Here is a 16,093-nt window from a genome sequence, read left to right as displayed (position 1 = left end):
TGTGCATCTGGCTCATGTAGGTTTTGAGGAATTGAACCTGGGTCCTTAGGCCTTGCAGGCAAGCACCTTAACTGCTAAGCCTTCTCTCCAGCCCATGAGTTGGGAATATTTTTGGTATACTAACAGCATCTAGAATGTTTTCAGCATTACCACGAGCCAGGCACTGCACTGAGTCCTTTCCGTACTTGATTTCGCCCTATTCTCATAATAAGGAAAGGATCGTGACCATTTTCCTTGCTGAAGCCCTGAAAGTTTGGGAACTTAGTGGGGATCTCAGGAAGAAGCATCACACACTGTTTTCCCAGGCTTAGAGCCCTTCTGAGTTTCATTTCTGTCTTGGCATGACATGACATCCATTCCTTCCACCCCATCCCCAGGTAACTCCACAAGACTAAAAGAGATCTCTGAGCTCGGTGCCTCCGTGTCAGTAGACAATCCTCTGTCCCAGCCATTGTGAGACAGAGCCCAGGGCAGGGCCCACAGACACCTGGCCTCTCCCATCCCAAGGAAACAAAGCTGGGATAGTCCAGTCTGTCGCCACCCTGGCGGCCACAAGTCCTGCATCTGTGGCTGGCCCAAGGACAAGCATGTGGGCTCCAGGTACAGGACTTCCTAAGTCAAGGGTTTCAGGTCACACTGGTGAATCATTCTGCAAACAAATGCCACAGGTCTCCTCTCAGACTGGACCGTATGCAAGGTCAGCGTCAGCAGATCTGACCCTAAAAATAGGTCCTCTGAGCCATTCGGGGAGCTGGGTGTGCGGCTGCCACAAGCCCCACGGACCTGCGCCTCTTGACCCAGCCAAGCCCCCAGCACACTCAGGTAAGGCCCTTGGGTGGAAAGGCTGGTATCTCTTGGGTTCAGCCAAGTGTTCTGTGGGGGACATAGGCGTGGTGAATGGAAGCCTCTTTTTCACCATATGCGGAGCTGTGAACAGCCCCACGTCCTCCTAATGTGAAAGGCTTTCTGCTTCTGAGCATTTTCTTTACTGTCTTCCCTCTAAATTGCATGGCCTAAACTCAACGACCATTTCTGTGGAAAACAGGATGGGTTAAAGCGAGGCTTTGGATATGCGGTTGGGGACTTTGTACTCCAACAAGATTCCTGTGTCATCTGTCCGGCTGAGGGGGAACAATTTCAGTTGGGCAGCAGGAGAAATCAAGGCATTGGAGTGCCACAGCTCACAAATAGGGCAACACAAATTACAAATCGTTATTTAAGCCCACAGGGATGAGACACCCCCCCCCCCGTCCCCGTGCGAAACAGGGACTCTGAAGTTTCTCTAAGTCTCATGGGGACCATGGGGTTGAGGATAACGCTGCCGTGACAGAGATGGAGAGACAGAGCCACGAACCTTGTCAATCAAGACGCACCATGTGAGGTAGAAAGGTGGAGGTGGATCACATCTCAAACCAGGCTTTCCCAGTAAACCCCAGTGGAAAAGCTAGAACATTCCCAGGGTTAGGGAAACCCCAAAGTTTATGAGGAAAAGGGGGCATGATTGAAAAGGCCACTAGCCCATGAGGGTCCCTGATATTGATGCTTTCTCTGTTGCCTTGACATCTGTCCCCGTGGCCCCTCCTTGACCTATCAACAAACTGCAGGACTCTGACGTTCACAAGCAACACTTGACAGGCTTCTGAGCAAAGGCTTGGGTCCGCACCCAAGGTGAGAAGTGGGAGGTCCAAGGAGAGTTAGGGGAAGGCCCTGAACGCTCCTTAGGATGAGATGTGGGCATGGATAAGTCAGAAGCCCTGACCTGAGGACATTTCAGTCCTGGAGTGACACCTAGGTTGGAAGGGAATATGGGTTCTGTGTGATAGTGGAATTCCTGTGGCTTTTGTCAATCCCATGGCAGATAAGGTGCAGAGGGGAGGTAGTGACCATTATCAGGAACATTATCTGTTCATACGGTTGGAATATCAGGTTTCTGGCTTGGGTCCCCATCATAGTTCACTGGCTAGCTTGGTGTCATTTTTTTTTTTTTCAAGGTAGGGGTCTCACTGTAGCCCAGTCTGACCTGCAATTCATTATGTAGTCTCAGGGTGGCCTTGAACTCATAACAATCTGCTTCCCCACTGCTGGGATTAAAGGTTTACGCCACCACGCCTGGCCTGGTGTCTTTCTTAATCTCTCCGACTCTCAGTTTTCACTAGTAACATGGGAACAGTTATTCCTCACCTAGGAGGTTTACAGGGTAGATATTTACAGGGCACACATTAAAAGGAACCATATGTATTTTCATTTTCTGGGTCAGGCCAGAGCCATGATTTCTCTGAGAACGTTTGTGGCAGGTTTACAAGGTGGTAGCCTCATCCCCAAGCCTTGCCAAGGCCCAGGGCCTGCCCAGTGTGGAATGTGAGGGACAAGGCTGAGTGGGGAATCAGGGTCTGGATGGGAAGTGGATGGGCCCACAGAGAGGGCTGCACTCTTACAGTCTGAGACCTCCTTCACTCCTCTTTAAACAAGGAAGGATTGTTCTGAGGTGACACTCTGTGGGAAATGATTCTTGAGTTATCCTCCTGGGAAACTGCCTGAAGCATTTCCTCACTGTCTTCAGAGGAGGCTCAGGCCCAGCTGCTGGGCGTCAAGGTCCTTGTCTCTCTTGCCAGAACTCCCTCTCCGTGGAGGGGGATGTCCATCCTGCCTGGCTCACTGGGCTGAGAAGAAAGGCTAATGCAGGCCTACAGTCTCCTCACATTTCTTAGGGGCCCACCTCTGCCAAACCAAGATTGGGAAAATCAATTAGGAGCTCATAAATTACCACCCTGAAGCACTCTGAACCATTTGAAGTTAATCAAACAAGTTCATGACACCAACACCATCGGAGAAATAATATTAAATTTCCTTTTAAATGAAGGCCTTTTTGTTTTTGTAATAAAAAGGATTTTATATTAATTCATATAATTGCCTCCTGTTAACATACTTGCCAGAACCCAAAAGAAAAAAAATCTGTTAAACTTGGATTATATCTGATACATTAAGAATTAAATTATAGCAGCAAAACAAATTCCCATGTTTTCATGTCCAAGTTTTAGTTTTTTTTTAAAGTTCTACAACCTTTCTTTTCTGGTTAGGATCATGTTGGTAAATTTAAAATGCATAAATATAAGCAATGGCTTGTAGCAAATTAAAAATATGTATATATTTATATGCAAACACTGCTGCCAAATTCCACCCCAGCACCACACCCAGCAGTAGGTGTTATTTTACTAATAGGGTCCTTTCCCCAACCACAGTAGGGTTCTTACTCTCCCCCTTCTCTCAAAGCACCTTCCAGGTCCAACTTGGGTGGCAATGAAAGGAAGAAATGTGGTATACATGCATGTAAACGCAGACTTTCCCAACAGTCCCAGTGAGTTAGGAACATAAATGGGCACAGATACAATTCTGTACTTTTGAAGGAAGGGCAGGAAATAAAAAAAGAAGATACGGGCATGGTGGGGCATGCCTTTAATTCCAGCACTCGGGAGGCAGAGGTAGGAGGATCGCCGTGAGTTTGAGGCCACCCTGAGACTCCATAGTGAATTTCAGGTCAGCCTGGGCTAGAGTGAGACTCTACCTCGAAAAACCAAAAAAAAAAAAAAAAAAAAAAAAAAAAAAGAAGAAGAAGAAGAGGAAGAAGCCAGGTATGGTGGTGCATGCCTTTAACCCCAGCACTGGAGAGCTGGAGAGGCAGAGGTAAGAGGATGGTCGTGAGTTCAAGGTCACCCTGAGACTACATAGTGAATTCCAAGTCAACTTGGGCTAGAGCAAGACCCTAACTCAAAGAAACAAAACAAAACAAAGAAAGATTCGATTATAAACTTTTCTGCTAGATCCAAAACTTCGGGAGGGCAGAGACCTCTGTGGTCCAGTATGTCTGACTTCTGCCCAGTGCCCTGTCATGCTGGCCCGGCCCGGCCCTACAGTGTTGGACACGGGGACCCTTGAGTGAAGCTTTGGGAACAGGGCCCCAACTTGTGAGGTTGAGGCAAGGAGGAAATAATACTGCTTCTCATCCCCAAGGGTGACTCCAGAGTGGCACTGCTGCCGGCTGACTTAGGCTAAACCAAGACCAGGCAGAGGAGAAGTCAAGGTCTCTGGCTGTTACTGAGGCTAGGGGAAGGAGAGAGCTACTTCTGTACTTGGAGGGGGCAAGAGTTTCCCCCAAGGGTATGTTTACCCTGAAACCTCAGAACCCGGTGCTGACACACAACCTCTTTGGAGGCCCTGTACTTAGTAGGCTTTCTTTTTCCTAAAGAAACTGTGTATGCTTAGGGCCCATACAGGCTGCTTGCCCAAAAAGAACAGGAGTTTCCTGACATAAACAAGGCCTGGCTGCTACCCTAAAAGGCCTACAGGACACAAAGCTGCCTTTGGCACCCCTTAACAGGGAGGTAGTCAGAGCTTCGAGAGAGAAATGAAGACCACAGGCCTCACCTGAGGGCCACCTTTCTGGCCTTGGCCCATAGGTTTAGGGTTGGTATCTTCTGCACGCAGAAATGTTTGGAAACAGAAACAGAATGTTCACAGAATCTTGGATTATTTTACCCTTGATATGCTCAAGTAATGTATACGTATCACAGACACTCTATAAAAGGTGGTTATAAAGAAGAAAAAGAGGGCTGGAGAGATGGTGTAGCAGTTAAGGCGTTTGCCTGTGAACCTAAGGACCCAGCTTCAACTCCTGAGGACTCACATAAGCCAGATGCACAGGGTGGTGCATGCGTCTGGAATTCATTTGCAATGGCTAGAGGCCCTGGAGTGTCCATTCTCTATCTGCCTCTTTCTCTCTCTCTCTCTCTCAAATAACTAACTACACAAATAAATATTTTTTTTTAAATTTTTTTTATTTGAGAGTGACAGACATAGAGAGAAATACAGATAGAGGGAGAGAGACAGAATGGGCGCGCCAGGGCTTCCAGCCTCTGCAAACGAACTGCAGACGTGTGCGCCCCTTGTGCATCTGGCTAACGTGGGACCTGGGAAACCGAGCCTCGAACCAGGGTCCTTAGGCTTCACAGGCAAGCGCTTAACCGCTAAGCCATCTCTCCAGCCCAAATAAATATTTTTAAAAGGGGGGGGCTGGAGATATGGCTCAGCAGTTAAGGCTTGCCTGCAAAGCCTAATGACCCACGTTTGATTCTCCAGTACCCAAACAAAACCAGATGCACAAAGTAGTGCACGTGTCTGGAGTTCGTTTGCAGTGGTTGGAAGGCCTGGGATACCCATTATCTTCCTCTCTCTCCTTGAAAATAAATAAATGAACATAATTTTTTTTATGTCCTAATATATGGTCTATTTTTTTCAAATATTTTTTGTTTATTTTTATTTATTTGACAGTGACAAAGAGAGAAAGAGGCAGATAGGGAGAGAAGAGAGAGAATGGGCGTGCCAGGGCCTCCAGCCACTGTAAACAAACTCCAGATGCATGTGCCCCCTTGTGCATCTGGCTAATGTGGGACCTGGGGAATCGAGCCTCGAACCGGGATCTTTAGGCTTCACAGGCAAGCGCTTAACTGCTAAGCCATCTCTCCAGCCCATATGGTCTATTTTAGAGAATGTTCCATGTGCTGCTGAAAAGAATGTATATTCTGCAGCCTTTGGATGAAATGTCCTATATATATCTGTTAAGTCCATTCCTTCTATGACCTCATTTAGTCCAGTTGCCTCTCTATTTTTTCCCGGGATGACCTGTCAATTGATGAGAGTGGGGTGTTAAAGTCACCCACCACTACTGTGTTTGGTGTTATCTGTGACCTTAGTTCTAATAGTGTTTGTTTGACGAATTTGGGAGCCCCCATGTTAGGTGCATATATGTTTAGGATTGTAATGTCCTCCTGTTGGAGTGTGCCCTTAATCATTATAAAGTGACCTTCCTTATCTTTCTTGACTAACGTTGGACTAAAGTCTACCCTGTCTGATATTAGGATAGCAACCCCTGCTTGTTTTCTAGGCCCATTTGCTTGAGTCACTGTCTTCCAACCTTTCACCCTAAGATAATGTCTATCCTTTGTAGAAAGGTGAGTTTGTTGGAGACAACAAATTGTATGATCCTGCTTTTTAACCCAGTCTGCAAACCTATGTCATAATTTTTTTTTTAAAGAGCAGACATAGCTTTATCACCCTACAACAAGCATATAGCCAGTGCTATTTGGAGTCATGTACAAGAATGGGATCCTACCACGCCTGCTCCATCACAACTTCCTGGCCTCTCCTCTCCACTGGCGCAGGCATCTCTTCTTTGATTTCCAACAGCCATCACAAATGTGGTAGCCGTGTCTAACAGATTAGCCATAAGTTTAAGGGAACAGTTAGAGGCTAACCCAGCTGTAAGACACTGCCAAGCTGACATGAGTAACCCCCGTTCTCTAACCCATGGCTGCTTTTCTCCTGGAAGCCCCTTACTTGGTAGTCTTTGGCCCCAAGCCCTTCCATCCACTACCCACCAAGAGCCCTCTCATGTCGCTTCTGGAATATTTTGGGAAACTCAACACTAATTCTCTCTCTCCCTCTTCTCAGTTTAGCTTTGAGGCAGGGTCTCACATAGCCTAGGCTGACACAGAACTCACTCTATAGCCTGTACTAGGATTTAGGTGAGAGCCACGACTCCTGGACACTTTGTTTTAATACACTGAGTACTTTGCTTCTCTTTGACTTATTCCATTATTATCTGAGGGATGCTGAGGAGTTATCAAAAGGACCCCTGGGCTGGACAGATAGCTTAGCATTTAAGGCGCTTGCCTGAAAAGTCAAAGAACCCAGGTTCGATTCCCCAGGACCCGCGTAAGCCAGATGTACAAGGTGGCGCATGTGTCTGGAGTCCATAGCGGCCCAAGGCTCTGGTGTGCCCACTCTATCTCACTCTATCTGCCTCTTTCTCTCTCCTCACTCTCTCTCTCTCTCTCTGGAATAAATAAAATAAAATACTGGGCTGGAGAGATAGCTTAGCAGTTTAAGCACTTGCCTGTGAACCTAAAAGGACCCAGGTTCGATTTCCCAGTACTCACATCAGCCAGCTGCACAAGGTGGTACATGCATCTAGAGTTTGTGTGCAGTGGCCACAGGCCCTGGTGTACCCATTCTCTCTCTCTCTAATAAATAAATAAAAATAAAATAAAATTTAAAGTGTTTTAAAAGGATTCTTAATGAGGCTGGAGAGATGGCTTAGTGGTTAAGATGCTTGCCTGTGAAGCCTAACGACCCAGATTTTACTCTATACACACACACACACACACACACACACACACACACACACACACGCAAAGAGAAGAAAAAACTGGCCCATTTAGAGTAACAGACATAATGGTGCATTGCTTATAATCCTAACACCAGAAGCAACAGGGTTGCTAAAAGTTCAAGCCAGTCTGGTCTACATAGCGAATTCCAAGCTAACCAGGACTACATAGCAAGACTGCCTTAAAAACAAAACAAAACCTTGCTTACAAAAAGCAAAAACCTGGCATGCTATTTAGCTTCTCGTAAAAAATAGCAGAAAATCTGGACTTGCCCTTCTGCATGGAGCAGCAAGCTGCTCCCTCCTCCCCGCCCCCATCTCGGGGGCGTATATGCTCCTCAGGGCTCAGGATTCCGACAGCAGCCCAATAGCCAAGCAATTGTTTGCTCCTCAGCACCCAACGGCCCAGCCCCTCTGGGAAAGAGCCTGCGTTGGCTCAGTGCCTTTGAGGAGGAGGCTCACCCAGACCAAGAGGCCTTCAGAGCTGGCATTTGATTTCCCAGGTCCCGAGTATGCAGGCATGAAGCTGTAACAGGAACCTGGAAGCTTGGCTTGACAGCTTGCCCAGCTCTCATTATGACATTTAGCCTGTGATGGATATTGTATGTGTCATGGAGACCTTGGCAGTTAATCTCTGGGTCGAATCTATGGAAACCAAACAGAACAGACTCGTCTTCCCCTTCTCTTCTGGCTGGGATCTGGAAAACGGACTCTCCTGGCCTCTCAGAGAATGAGGGATTTGGGAGCCATGCAGAGAGGGATGCACAAGCCGCCGTCGGGATTTGGAAAGATGTCAGGTCTGTGGTTTCTGGGCAGCTCCGTGCTTTGTTCTCTCCCCCCAGCCCACCCCCACCAAATGTGCACGCTGGAGGATAATACAACCCAGAGCCCCCTCTGCGTGCCAAGCTGCTCTGGGTAGACCACACCACTTCCTTTTCTGTCTGGAAATGCAGGCGAGGCTTTCAGCACAGAGGTGGGGCTGGGATGGTCCCCTCCACGGCCTAATGAGGGGGGAAGTGCTGCACCAAGGGTGAGATCGGCTCCGGTAATCAAAGGAGTCAGACAGAGGTTCCTCCATGGGACCGTCCCCAGCGTCTCCCTAAAATCACCTGCTCCCGAGTCTCCTTCAGTGACAAGCAGGGCTCACAAGAACATAAACACAGTGTACAGCTTCTATTCACTTTGAAACATGAAAACCGAATGCCATGATGGGCCAAGCTTCGAGTTCTTTGGAATTAAGGCTGCTGTGGGCAAGGAAAGTTGAAACTATGCGCTTAGGAGACTGGCGGTGGTGGTGTGTCTGCGCTGGTTCCTGTGAGGAGCTTTAGCCATCCTTTGAAATACCTGCCCTCCCCATCCATACCTGGAAACCCCAGCAGGCAGATCCCAGGTCAAGTTCAGGCCAGACCAAACACCCTGTATTCTGCACTTGCCTCCCCCGCACCCAGTCTCAGATCACCCAGAGCCTCACGCTTGTTTCCATAGCTCTGTCTGAATCCCTAACAGAGCCTCACAGGCCTTATTCATTCATTCCTCCATAGCCGTTTATTCACTGACGCCCCTGAGCCTATCCATTCACTAAGCCATTCCCTCATTCAACAAATACTGCTTGAGAACCTCCAAGGCTCCAGACATACCATATAGATATACAGGACACCAAGGAGCTGGCCAGGAAGCAGGGTGGCTCAGTACTCTCTCCTCTTAGGCCTGTACCTGCATCTGGGACCAGGGTCCTAGTATCACCTCAGTGAGAAGATGGGAGGCCCTCCGAGCCCCTCACTACCCTTCCCTTGACTCAGCAGCTCCCTCACTCTTTAGCCACATGCTGGCCAATTAGTATCATCTTTTATTTTTATTTATTTATTTATTTATTTTGTTTTTCGAGGTAGGGTCTCACTCTAGCCCAGGCTGACCTGGAATTCACTATGGAGTCTCAGGGTGGCCTCAAACTCACGGCGATCCTCCTACCTCTGCCTCCCAAGTGTTGGGATTAAAGGCGTGTGCCACCACACCCAGCTGTTAGTATCATCTTTTAGTGAGCAGATGACTCCGACTCCCAGGCCCCTGCCCAGTATGCAACCAGGACCCTGTACTTTTAGCCAGTTCAGATGACTCTAATGGAGGCGGTCTTTACACCATGCTTGGAGAGGTTCCAAAGAAGAGTTTCCTGTGCTCTGCACTGCCCCGTAGGAAACAGGATAGTATGAGGAAGAAGTCACAGAGCTTGGCTTCCCGTCATCCCCAGACATACACTGCTAGCTGGAGACCCTTTGACGTACCTGCTGTGGACTTAAGAGAATCAAATTTCCCAAAGCCATGGTTTCAGTCCTTTCTTTTTTTCTCTCCTCCCCCTCTCCTCTCTTCTCTCCTGTCCTGTCCTCTCCTCTCCTTTCCTTTCTTATTTTTTCCCTTTTTACTTTATATTTTAACTTTTATTTTATTTATTTATTTATTTGTAAGCAAAAAGAGAGATTGAGAGAGAGAGAGAGAGAGGGAGGAGACAGATATACAGAGAATGGGTGCACCAGGGCCTCTAGCCACTGCAAACGAACTCCAGATGCCTATGCCCCCTTGTGCATCTGGCTTATGTGGGTACTGGGGAATTGAACCTGGCAAGTGCCTTACCTGTTAAGACATCTCTCCAGCCCCCTTTTTATTTTATTTATTTATTTGAGAGAGAGCGAAAGAAGCAGAGAAAGAGAGAGAGAGAGAAATGGGCATGCCAGGGCCTTCAGCTGCTACAATCAAACTCTAGACACATGTGCTACCTTGTGCATCTGGCTTTCGTGGGTCCTGGGGAATTGCATCTAGGTCCTTTGGCTGTGCAGGCAAGAGCCTTAACTGCTAAGCCATCTCTCTAGCCCCTTATTTTCTTCATATATATATATATATATATATATGTATGTATGTATATATATATGTATGTATATATATATATACATACACACACACACACACACACATACACACACATATATTACTTATTTATTTATTTATTTGAGAGAAAGAGAGAGAAGAGGGCAAATAGAGAGAATGGGTGTACCAGGGCCTCCAGCTGCTGTAAACAAATTCCACACACATGTTCTACCTTGTGCATCTGGCTCAAGTGGAAACCGGGGTCATTTGGCTTTGCAGGCAAGTGCCTTAACAGCTAAGCCATCTCTCCAGTTCCTTTCTTTTTATTTTGAAGCAGGGTCTCATTAGCCCACGAAAACCTGGAACTCACCCTGCAGCCCAGGCTGGCCTTGAACTCATATTGACCTTCCTACCTTAGCCTCGCAAGTGCTGGGATTAAAGGTGTGCACCATGGGCTGGAGAGATGGCTTGGAGGTTAAGGCGCTTGCCTGAAAGGCCAAAGGACCCAGGTTCGATTCCCCAGGACCCACGTCAACCAGATGCACGAGGTGGTGCATGCATCTGGAGTTCACCTGCAGCAGCGGAAGGCCCTGCTGCGCCCATTCTATCTGCCTCTTTCTCACTCTCTCTCTCCCAAATAAATAAATTTTAAAAAATTTAAACCAACAAAGGTGTGCACTACTATGACTGACTCCTTTCCTTTCCTTTTTTTTTAAGTTTTTTTTGAGGTAGAGTCTCACTCTAGCTCAGACTGACCTGGATCTTGCTCTGGAGTTCCAGGTTGGCCTTGAACTCACAGTGCTCACCCTAACTCGGCCTCCTGAGTACTGAATTAAAGGCATGTACCACCATGCCCAGCTCCTTTCCTTTAAAAAAAATTAAATTTCATGTTTACTTTCTGTGTTAAGTTCAATTTCTCTCCTTTTTAAAAATTTTTATTTATTTATTTGTGTGAGAGAGAGGCAGACATACACAGAGAGATGGTTATGCTAGGGCCTCCAGTTGCTGCAAACGAACCTCAGACACATGTGCCATCTTGGGCATGTGGCTTACGTGGGTCCTGGGGAATCAAACATGGGTCCTTTGGCTTTGCAGGCAAGTGACTTAACTGCTAAGCCATCTTTTTATTAAAAAAAATATATTTTATTTTTACTTATTTAACAGAGGAAGAGGGAGAGAGAGAGAGAATGGGCACACCAGGGCCTCCAGCCACTGTAAACGAACTCCAGACATGTGCGCCCCCTTGTGCATCTGGCTAATGTGGGTCCTGGGGAAAAGAACCTGGGTCCTTTGAACCGCTAAGCCATCTTTCCAGTCCTCCTTTCAATTTCTCTTTTTCTTATTTTGCTTCTTACTCTGAACTCGTCCTAGTTGATTTAGTCTTCCAGAATACCTGGGAATACAGGTGGACACCACTATGCCCAGTGTTTAATTTTAAAATAGTATCACGGGGAATTTCAAACACATACACAGAGAAAGCAGTGGCTCCATAGCAGCAACATCCAGCCCCCCACCTTCAGCCAGTGCTGCCTCACACGCACCCCATCAATCAGTGCTCTGTCCCACCCTTCAACACTATATCGCTGCGTTTTCTTGACTCTATTGTTTTTGACACCATTCACATTTTTTTCAGTATTTATTTAATCATTTGCAAGGGGAGAGAGAGAATGGGCACACCAGGGCCTCTAGCTGTTATAAATGAACTCCAGATGCATGCGCCATCTTGTGCATCTGGCTTCATGTGGGTACTGGGGAACTGAACCTGAGTCCTTAGGCTTTGTAGGCAAGTGCCCTAACCACTGAACCATCTCTCGAGCCCACAATTCACATTTTATCTGTGACTATTTTAGTATGTGTTTATTTTAAATTTTTATTTATTTATTTAGTTGAGAGAGAGAGAGAAAGAGGCAGAGAGAAAGAGAAAGAATGGGCGCATCAGGGCCTTCAGCTGTTGCAAATGAACTCCAGATGCATGCACCACCTTGTGCATCTGGCTTATGTGGGTCCTGGGGACTTGAACCTGGGTCCTTTGGCCTTGCAGGCAAACACCTTATCTGCTAAGCCATCTCTGCAGCCTTAGTATGCATTTCTAAAAAGATAAAGTCCCAAAGGCATAATCTAATTGTCTGTAAACTCCCTATCAGATCTAGATTCTGAGGACTCTGCTGAGATCCAGGTTTTGTTTGGCTGAGGCCACTTTCATGGTGGCAGTGTGTTCTGTCAGAAGTCAGGGAACGTCCACCATCCCCTTTCATTCTGACATTGTCAGCAATCAATGCTCGGCGCCTTGAAGCCAACAGCTCATCAGCTGCTAGAACATGGTGCATGGTTTCTTGTATTATCACCTTAACTACCGTGTCAAAGAGGACGTTTCCCTCTGCTACCCAGAGCAACAGTAACTGAGCATGGCACATGCCTGTGACCCCAGCACTTGGGAGACTGCAGGATGATCACTGGGAGTTCAAAGCCGATCCGGGCTACATAACAAGACCAAGACCCTATCTCAAAAAGGGAAGGAGGGATGGAGGAATGGCTCAGTGGTTAAAGGTACTTGCTTGCAAAGCCTTATGGCCTGGGTTCAATTCCTCAGTACCCACATAGAGCCAAATGCATGAAATGGCACATGAGTCGAATTCATTTGCAGTGGCAAGAGGCCCTAGTATGTTCATTCTCTCTCTCCTTGCATATAGATTAAAAATTTTTTAAAGGAAAGGAAAAGCCAAGTGTCACTCTGAACTGCAGTGAGATCCTGCCTCAGAAACAAACAAAAAGAACCGAGCGTGGTGGCATACACCTTTAATCCAAGCACTTGGGAGGCAGAGACAGGAGGATCACCATGAGTTCTAGGCCACCCTGAGAATACAGAATGAGATCCAGGTCACCCTGAGCTAGAGTGAGACCCTACCTCAAAAAAAAAAAAAAAGAAGGAAGAAAGAAGGAAAAAAGAGAAAGGAAGAAAGAAGGAAATGGTAGATTGCTATATTCCCTTTATCTGTCTTCAAAAAACTGGAGTGACTCCCTAGATCCTTGTAACAGTGCATAACTGTTTTAAGTAACGTTACCATTCATGTGTTTCAATCTGCTGTTGTTTTTATTATGCATGTTTGAACTGCACTGTTTTTGATAAGTGCGAGTCTTTTCAAGCTGTACTGAGTGGCCTTTGATCCTCTGACGCTGCCAGCCTTTCTTACATTCTTCAGATCTCTGGCCTGTCCTTCATTACCCTGTATCCTCCATCACCCTCCTAAGGCCACGTGCTTCAAACACCTTCAACTTACAATTTGCCTCATCTGTAAAAGGGGGCTCATAACAGAGCCCACCTCGTAATGTTAAGATCAGACAAGTTCATAGCTGTAAAGAGATTGGAACAGTGCCTGACACAAAACAAATGCTATGTAAGTTCACTCCTCCCTCAGCATCCATGGTGGGTTGGTTCTAAGACCCCTGAAGTACCAAAGTCCCTAGATGCTCAAGTCCCGTCTGTGAAATGACAGTATTTGAATACAGGCTACACATGCCCTGCCATATGCTTTCAATCATCTCTAGATTACTTTTTTTGTGTGGGGGGGTTCGAGGTAGGGTCTCACTCTAGCCCAGGCTGACCTGGAATTCACTATGGAGTCTCAGGCTGGCCTTGAACTCACAGCGGTTCTCCTACCGCTGCCACCAGAGGGCTAGGACTAAAGGCATGTGCCACCATGCCCGGCTCCAGATTATGTTTAATATCTAATGCAATGTATACACTATGATATATTGTGTTGATTAGAAAATAATGTCAAAGAAGGAGGAATGTTGAGAAAAAACTTTTTTTTTTTTTTGTTTTGTTTTTTCGAGGTAGGGTCTCACTCTAGCCCAGGCTGACCTGGAATTCACTACGTAGTCTCAGGCTGGCTTCGAACTCACGGCGGTCCTCCTACCTCTGCCTCCAGAGTGCTGGGATTAAAGGAGTGTGCCACCACGCCTGGCTAAGACACTATTTTTTTTTTTAAGTATTGTAGATCATTGGTTGGTTGAATCTGTGGGTTTGAGTATTACTTGGAGAATCACTAACATTCCCTGTCCACCACACACTTCCATGCTTCTTGGTCCCTTCTAGCTTCCCCTTCCCTCCAGACTCAGAGCCCAGGTACAGACTCCTGTCCCAGGCTATCTGACGATAGGACGTATCATTTCCTTGCTCAGAGAACACATGCTGCCCAATTCCACGGTAAATGCATTTCCGTGGGGACAATGGGAACTCTTCTTCCACATTCCACTAGCAGAGCCTGGCCGACTCTCCTGATACGTTGTTCAGTCTGCAGACTCAGCTTTCTCGCTGAGACATCTCTTTGACTCCCCAGCAAGGGAATGTAGCAACAGCCAGCCTTCCAGAGTGAGCGTTGCAAACATGACTTCCACTGTCCCAACAAGTCTAGCTGACCTGTCACATGGTCAACCTTCCTTCCACCCCAAGGCTTCAGAGGCCTGGCTGTCCAGACCCGGCCAGAGCTGCTCAGCCACATGCCCTTTCTGCTGGTCAACTGCTCCCTGCGGATGGTGACAGCCAGAGGCCAGCAAATCCGGGAACTTCTGAGCATCCCTACACAGGTTCAAAGTAGCCCAAACTAGAAGTTTCGGTAAAATAAAGGAAAAAGTAGGCATCAAAGAAAGGGTAGAATAAAAAAGAAAGCTGGGGAGACACTGGCAGCCTTGGAGGATTTCTGAGTCTCAAAGCTGGTCTTGGGTCTACCACAGGTTTACCTCAATCCCCTGGCACTTCTGCTCTGGGAACATTGGAATGTTGGGAGATGTCATATAACTGCCATCCGGGCCTTCGTCACCTACCTGTGTGGCCTGGCATGGGCAAGGGGGACATAGCAGGCCAGGGACACACCAGCCATATTTCAGCTCGGCTTCCTCCTGCATTTTTTGTGTCACCCATTCCCTGCTAACCCCCATCCTGACCTTTTGTCATGACCAGCTGCAGAAACAAAAGAAAATCCCGCGTCTCCAAAATGACATCAGGAAACACAAAGACGAGCCTCAAGAGTGCCTACCCGTGTGCCAAGAGTCTGTCCTTCCAGGCGGCAGGGGAAGGGGAGGACGAGGACTACTGTACCCCTGGAGCCTTCGAGCTCGAGCGGCTCTTCTGGAAGGGCAGCCCCCAGTACACCCACGTCAACGAGGTCTGGCCCAGGCTCCACATCGGCGATGAGTGAGTGCCCTGCTCCCGGGTCCCCCTGCGCCCCAAGCTTTGCCCTTCATGTAGTTGTCCCTTGAGAGCTCCATGAGTTCGGGCTGAGCTCGTCTGCACTGTACAAAGAACTCAGGAAAGTGGCTTAATTAAGACAGAGGCCATTTTTTCTCTTGCATGTGAAGTCCAGAGGAAGGTGAGCTAGGCTGGCACGGTGACTGCAGAGCCATCAGAGACTCAGGGTCTGTGCCACTGTCCTCAGGGTCTGGCTTCCTTCCCAGGTTCCATTCCCCAGAACCCACGTCAGCCAGATGCACAAGGGGGCGCATGCTTCTGGAGTTCATTTGCAGTGGCTAGAGGCCCTGGCCTGCCTAATCTCTCTTTCTGTCTCTCTGTCTCTCTCTCTCTCCTTCTCTCACTCTCTCTCTCTCTCCCTCTATCTGCCTCTCTCTCTCAAATAAACAAATTAAAAAAAAAAAAAACTACAGACAGGGACTACAGAAATGGCTCAGTGATTAAGAGTGCTTGCTGCATAAGCATGAGGGCCTAAAGTGCCTGAGTTCGATTCTCCAGCACCACATAAACAGCTGGGCATGGCCACACATGTGTGTAACCCCCAATCCAGAGTGGGGCAGAGACTGGACAGTTGCTAGGGTTTGCTGATGGGGGAGAACAGAGACAACATACCAAAAAAAAAAAAAAAAAAAGTACCTGTAGGTTGAGTAAGAAACTCCAAATCAAGGGAGCACCTACTCAAGGGAGTAGACATGTGGAAAGAGGAGGGGTCTCCACACACATGAACACAATGTGTGCATACCCTACACACATCACATCATACACTGCAC

At 47.4% G+C, this 16,093-nt stretch overlaps 1 protein-coding gene across 1 annotated transcript in view; it reads left to right on the top strand.

Moving 5' to 3' along the window:
- Positions 1-7,831: 7,831 nt before the first annotated feature.
- The window catches only part of Dusp29 (dual specificity phosphatase 29), a 34,756-nt gene continuing 26,494 nt past the window's right edge, over positions 7,832-16,093 (top strand). The window contains exons 1-2 of the mRNA XM_004657957.2: positions 7,832-8,016; positions 15,036-15,269. Of these exons, the coding sequence (XP_004658014.2) occupies positions 15,070-15,269 (200 nt within the window). The 5' untranslated portion in view covers positions 7,832-8,016; positions 15,036-15,069. The remainder of the gene's footprint in view (positions 8,017-15,035; positions 15,270-16,093) is intronic.

The sequence above is a fragment of the Jaculus jaculus genome, chromosome 18 (assembly GCF_020740685.1).
Source record: "Jaculus jaculus isolate mJacJac1 chromosome 18, mJacJac1.mat.Y.cur, whole genome shotgun sequence".
In the NCBI taxonomy this organism is placed as follows: Eukaryota; Metazoa; Chordata; class Mammalia; order Rodentia; family Dipodidae; genus Jaculus; species Jaculus jaculus.
The sequence above is the reverse complement of the archived record's forward strand: the minus strand, read 5'-3'. Positions and strand labels throughout refer to the sequence as shown.